Source organism: Bufo gargarizans, chromosome 3, assembly GCF_014858855.1.
Source record: "Bufo gargarizans isolate SCDJY-AF-19 chromosome 3, ASM1485885v1, whole genome shotgun sequence".
Lineage (NCBI taxonomy): Eukaryota > Metazoa > Chordata > Amphibia > Anura > Bufonidae > Bufo > Bufo gargarizans.
Window position 1 is genome coordinate 294,624,412 of NC_058082.1, and position 5,956 is coordinate 294,630,367.

The 5,956-nt window shown below is 41.3% G+C and overlaps 1 protein-coding gene across 1 annotated transcript; it reads left to right on the forward strand.

The window, feature by feature from the left end:
• The first annotated feature begins 4,914 nt into the window (after positions 1-4,914).
• On the forward strand, positions 4,915-5,700 carry LOC122930245 (oligodendrocyte transcription factor 3-like). Its single transcript, XM_044283461.1, has one exon. The coding sequence runs from the start codon at positions 5,007-5,009 to the stop codon at positions 5,634-5,636; it is 630 nt and encodes a 209-aa protein (XP_044139396.1). The 5' UTR covers positions 4,915-5,006; the 3' UTR covers positions 5,637-5,700.
• Positions 5,701-5,956: the final 256 nt, after the last annotated feature.

The window sequence follows — 5,956 nt, forward strand, 5'->3', positions numbered from 1 at the left end:
GTTCCTGCACTTCTCTAAAGATCATCTGCTGCTGGGTCTCAAATCCAGGACCTGCTGTATTAAAGACAGGAACCTTACCAGCTAAGCCACAGGTTAAATTGTAGCCAATGGAAGGATTTTCTCTATCTAAAAAACTCACTAGGAGTCTTCTAATATATAATGTACTGATACAGGTACATCTCTAAATATACCAGTACATTGTATGGTATGACAACAAAAGTATAATTTATTTAGCAATTACAAAAATGTAATGGTGTAAAATAAATTACAATAAATACACATTTTTATCTCTCTCTCTCTATTGTGAGGCAGTGACAGGCCTCATACTTGATAGAGGTCTGGAGGGGGTGGATATTCCAGTCCACACCTCATTTCCACTACAGGTGAGGCCAACTGGATGTAATCACTGGGGGGATAAACCAGCTCTCAGTTTAGGAGTCCAGTAGGACTTGGAAAGCCGGATCTAATAACCTGTTTTGTGAACTGCGCTCTATAGGTGAGATAGAGACGACACGTGTATTAGGTAGAGCCCAGATGGGCAGGTGTTTTTTTAAATGTTTATGTTTGTGATGGTGCTGAAGTGCCAAAAATAAAGCACCACTTGGACTTGAACCCCGTTGTCAGAGGAGAAATCAGTGATTACGACCCCCTTAGAGACAGCGATCCCTTACACTATATATGTATACAGCGAGGAACAGAAGTATGTGAACACTCTGCGATTCTGCAAGTTCTCCCACTTAGAAATCATGGAGGGGTCTGAAATTCATATTGTAAGTGCATTCCCACTCTGAGAAACAGAATAAATAAATAAAAATCAGGAAATCACATTGTATGATTTTTAAAGAATTTATTTGTCTTGCACTGCTGAACATAAGTATTTGAACACCTGAGAAACAGCAAGAATTCTGGCTCTCAAAGACCTGTTACTGTGCCTTCAAAAAGTCCACCTCTTCTCCACTCATTAATCTAACTTAGTAGCATCTGTCTGAGCTCTTTAAATACACCTGTCCACCCCACAGTCAGTCAGAAGCCAACTACTACCATGGGCAAGACCAAAGAGCTATCAAAAGACACCAGAGACAAAATTGTGGACCTCCACAAGGCTGGAAAGGGCTATAGGGCAATTGCCAAGCAGCTTTTTTTTTTTTCAGAAAATGGAAGAGGCTAAAGACGACTGTCAGTCTCCCTCGGACTAGGGCTCCATGCAAGATCTCACCTCGTGGGGTATCACTGATGATAAGAAAGGTGAGGAATCAGCCCATAACTACAAGGGAGGAGCTGGTCAATGACATGAAGAGAGCTGGGACCACAGTTTCAAGGGTCACTGTCGGTAGAACACTACGCCGTCATGGTTTCAAATCATGCATTGCACGGAAGGTTCCCCTGCTCAAGTCATCACATGTCCAGGCCCATCTGAAGTTTGCCAATGACCATCTGGATGATCTAGAGGAGGCATGGGAGAAAGTCATGTGGTCAGATGAGACCAAAATAGAATTTTTTGTTCTAAATTTCACTCGTCGTTTTTGGAGGAAAAAAAAGGATGAGTTTCATCCCAAGAACACCATCCCTACTGTGAAGCATGGGGGTGGTAAAATCATGCTTTGGGGGTGCTTTTCTGCGAAGGGGACAGGACAATTGCACTATATTAAGGAGAGGATGAATGGGGTCATTTATTGTGAGATTTTGAGCTACAACCTCCTTCCCTCAGTCAGAACATTGGTCGTGGCTGGGTCTTCCAACATGACAACGACCCAAAGCACACAGCCAGGATAACCAAGGAGTGGCTCCGTAAGAAGCATAGCAAGGTTCTGGAGTGGCCTAGCCAGTCTCCAGACCTAAATCCAATAAAACATCTTTGGAGGGAGATGAAACTCCGTGTTGCTCAGCGACAGCCCCGAAACCTGACAGATCTAGAGGAGATCTGTGTGGAGGAATGGGCCAAAACGCCTGTTGCAGTGTGTGCAAATCTGGTCAAGAACTACAGGAAACGTTTGACCTGTGTAATTGCAAACAAAGACTTCTGTACCAAATATTAACACTGATTTTCTCAGGTGTCCAAATACTTATGTTCAGCATTGCAAGACAAATACATTTTTAAAAAATCATACAATGTGATTTCCTGAAAATATTTTTTATTTATTCTGTCTCTCAGAGTGGGAATGCACCTACAATGTGAATTTTAGACCCCTCCATGAGGGAGAACTTGCAAAATCGCAGGGTGTTCAAATACTACTGTACATATATTTGTACACACACACGTGTTTATTGTAATTTACTTTGCTCCATAAATTTTTTTGTAATTACTAAATAAATTATACTATTGCTGTTATCCCATACAGTGTACTGGTATATACACTCACCTAAAGAATTATTAGTAACACCTGTTCTATTTCTCATTAATGCGATTATCTAGTCAACCAATCACATGGCAGTTGCTTCAATGCATGTAGGGTTGTGGTCCTGGTCAAGACAATCTCCTGAACTCCAAATGTCAGAATGGGAAAGAAAGGTGGGCTACAACAGCAGAAGACCCCACCGGGTACCACTCATCTCCACTACAAATAGGAAAAAGAGACTACAATTTGCACAAGCTCACCAAAATTGGACTGTTGAAGACTGGAAAAATATTGCCTGGTCTGATGAGTCTCGATTTCTGTTGAGACATTCAAATGGTAGAGCCTGAATTTGGCGTAAACAGAATGAGAACATGTATCCATCATGCCTTGTTACCACTGTGCAGGCTGGTGGTGGTGGTGTAATGGTGTGGGGGATGTTTTCTGGGCACACTTTAGGCCCCTTAGTGCCAATTGGCCATCGTTTAAATGCCACGGGCTACCTGAGCATTGTTTCTGACCATGTCCATCCCTTTATGACCACCATGTACCCATCCTCTGATGGCTACTTCTAGCAGGATAATGCACCATGTCACAAAGCTCGAATCATTTCAAATTGGTTTCTTGAACATGACAATGAGTTCACTGTACTAAAATAGCTCCCACAGTCACCAGATCTCAACCCAATAGAGCATCTTTGGGATGTGGTGGAACTGGAGCTTTGTGCCCTGGATGTGCATCCCTCAAATCTCCATCAACTGCAAGATGCTATCCTATCAATATGGGCCAACATTTCTAAAGAATGCTATCAGCACCTTGTTGAATCAATGCCAAGTAGAATTAAGGCAGTTCTGAAGGCCAAAGGGGGTCCAACACCGTATTAGTAAGGTGTTCCTAATAATTCTTTAGGTGAGTGTATAGAGATGTATCTGTAGATATCACTACATTATACATGGGAGAAATACTAGAGAGGCTTTAGTAAGAGAAAATTATTCTGTTGATCATAAAGCCTGTGGCTTGACAGCTAAGGCCCCTTGCAGACGAGCGAGAATCCCACGCGGGTGCAATGCGTGATGCGAATGCATTGAGCCTGCACGGAATCCGGACCCATTCATTTAAATGGGTCTGTGTACATGAGCTGTGGTTTTCACGCATCACTTTTGCGTCGCGTGAAAATCGCAGCATGTTCTATATTCTGTGATTTTCATGCAACGCTGGCCCCATAGAAGTGAATGGGGCTTTGTAAAATTCGCATTGCATGCGCAAGCAAGTGCGGATGCGATTTTCTTGGATGGTTGCTAAGAGATGTTGTTTGTAAACATTCAGTTTTTTATAACGTGCGTGCAAAACGCAGTAAATCGCATTGCACCCACGCAATAAAAACGGAACGCAATCGCAAACAAAACTGAATGGCTTTGTTTGCGAAATCACATAGTTTTCACTGAACGCATTTGCAACCCATCCGAACATAATCTGGACACACTCGTCTGCAAAGGGCCTAAGGCTTTTGCCTTCAGTAGAGCAGGTCCTAGGTTTGAGACTCAGCAGCAGCCAATCCGGAAAAAAAAAACTGGCATAAATTTTTTTAAATACACAGGGGTATCCTCAAGCACTATTAGAATTCTTAACCCATTCCATGTAGGGATGGGGGGCCTAATTTTGAGCTTTTCCATGGGGCCACATGATTTCTATGTACATCCCTGGTCTTAATTACATCTGCTCTGTTAACTGAAGCGTTAGGGAATCTAGATCCTAGGTTATCAACCTGTGGTATATGTAACTCCGGGATACTCACGCTGTCCTATCTTCATCACCGTTGGGGAATTTCTTTGTAAATTGTTTGAGCATGGGCTAAATGGCTTCAGAACTTTGAGAAACACTAATCTAGATAATTATATTTTAATATTTGTAATGCTGGATGAAGCAGGAATAGATAATTGTGCACTCCCTGGAATGGTGACTCCTCGTTAGCGGTCTTCAGGGAATAATAATGTACATGTAATAAAGTCACATTTATCACTGCACTTTGCACAGCATTCTTTGCAGTGATCTTAGGAAGTAGAAGGTGGTAATTTTTAACTGGTAATGTTCAACCTGCTAGTGGAAACAGACCTCTCATTCTCAATCAAATAGATCTAGAGCATTTTTAATGCCTAAATTATATTTCCATGAATAGCTAAGATGAAATGCCCCTTTAATCATTCAATGAGCTAAGAAGTGTATGGCTTACATATAATAAAACCCATCACACTTACTAAAAGGGCTTTATACGTTATAAGTTAACAACTTCATATAACAACTTATTATTCTGTGAAGTCTCAGTCTGAAATATTCTAATCATTTTTTACATACTTTCTAATGGTGAATTTAGATTGAAATCTTAGTGGCCAAGTTAATGTATAAAAGACCTGCTAAATGTTAACCACTGAAGTTAGAGGCTTCCCTTTCTCTTTCTTTGTGTCCATTGTGTATTGTAGTATATAAATAACACAGACACTGCAGGGACCCCCATACAGCTAGAGGGTTAGTGACTAAGGGTCTCTTCTGAAGAACAGGCTGGCCTCTCAAGACATTTGCAATTCATACTACATCTGACCTAGCCTCCTTCAAGAAACTGACCCAGCTTCCATCAAGTTGCTGACCACGGCATTAACTGACTAATCACTGCTACTAATGGATTCAGATAGTCAGTCCAGCAGATCCTCCTCTCCAGAGCTGGAGAGAAAAGATATCCTCAAAATGAAGCCTGAACAAATGTTCCAAAAACTGTGCCAGGAACAAAGAATGCTATCTCGAGATAAAAGATCCAGCAGGAGAAGAGATAGTCAAGAAGACCTGCATGAGGTTCGCTTAAAGGTGAATAGTCGTGAACGTCAACGAATGCACGATCTTAACCAAGCGATGGATAGCCTCCGGGAAGTCATGCCCTACTCTCATGGACCATCAGTACGTAAGCTGTCTAAGATTTCAACCCTGCTGCTTGCTCGCAATTATATCCTTATGTTATCCAACTCTCTGGAGGAGATGAAGAAACTTGTGAGCGAAGTATATGGTGCCCACCATCTTTCCGGCTGTGCAAGTTCTTTGCATCCCCAGCATGTGACTCCTCTACCCCATGTCTTACCCTCTGTGTCATCCCCTGATGTTAGAAGCTTCATGGGATTAATGCCCCCAGATGCACATCACAACACTGTTTATCACCAATTTTCAGGACTGATTTGCCACTGTGCCATGTGTCAGCAATTCCCACACCAACTGTCAAGGACTGCTTCTGCCCTGCCAGCCTCAAGACCTGGCAAATAATGAGACATTTATATATTTGTATGTATATAATTTAAATCATATCTGCTCTCATTCCTGGTGTGGATCTCAATGTTATGTATATAGCCTAAAGACAATCAAAATAGCTATTCATGAAGCTGATTATTTACAGCTCATTCTGCTAAATGGGAATATGTTTTACTTACCAATATACTCTGCTTTGTGAATGTTGTTGAACTGTATATTCTTTTGGAAATGTAGCAATTTTGTAAATAAACTAGAGGAAAAAGTACAATTGTGAAGTGTCTATAGTTTTATTAAGTCATATAAATATTTATATAATATTGTAAACTGTTTATGAA

Excerpts from the sequence above, each read along its gene's own strand:
- LOC122930245 (XM_044283461.1), top strand. The coding sequence starts at position 5,007 with ATGGATTCAGATAGTCAGTCCAGCAGATCCTCCTCTCCAGAGCTGGAG.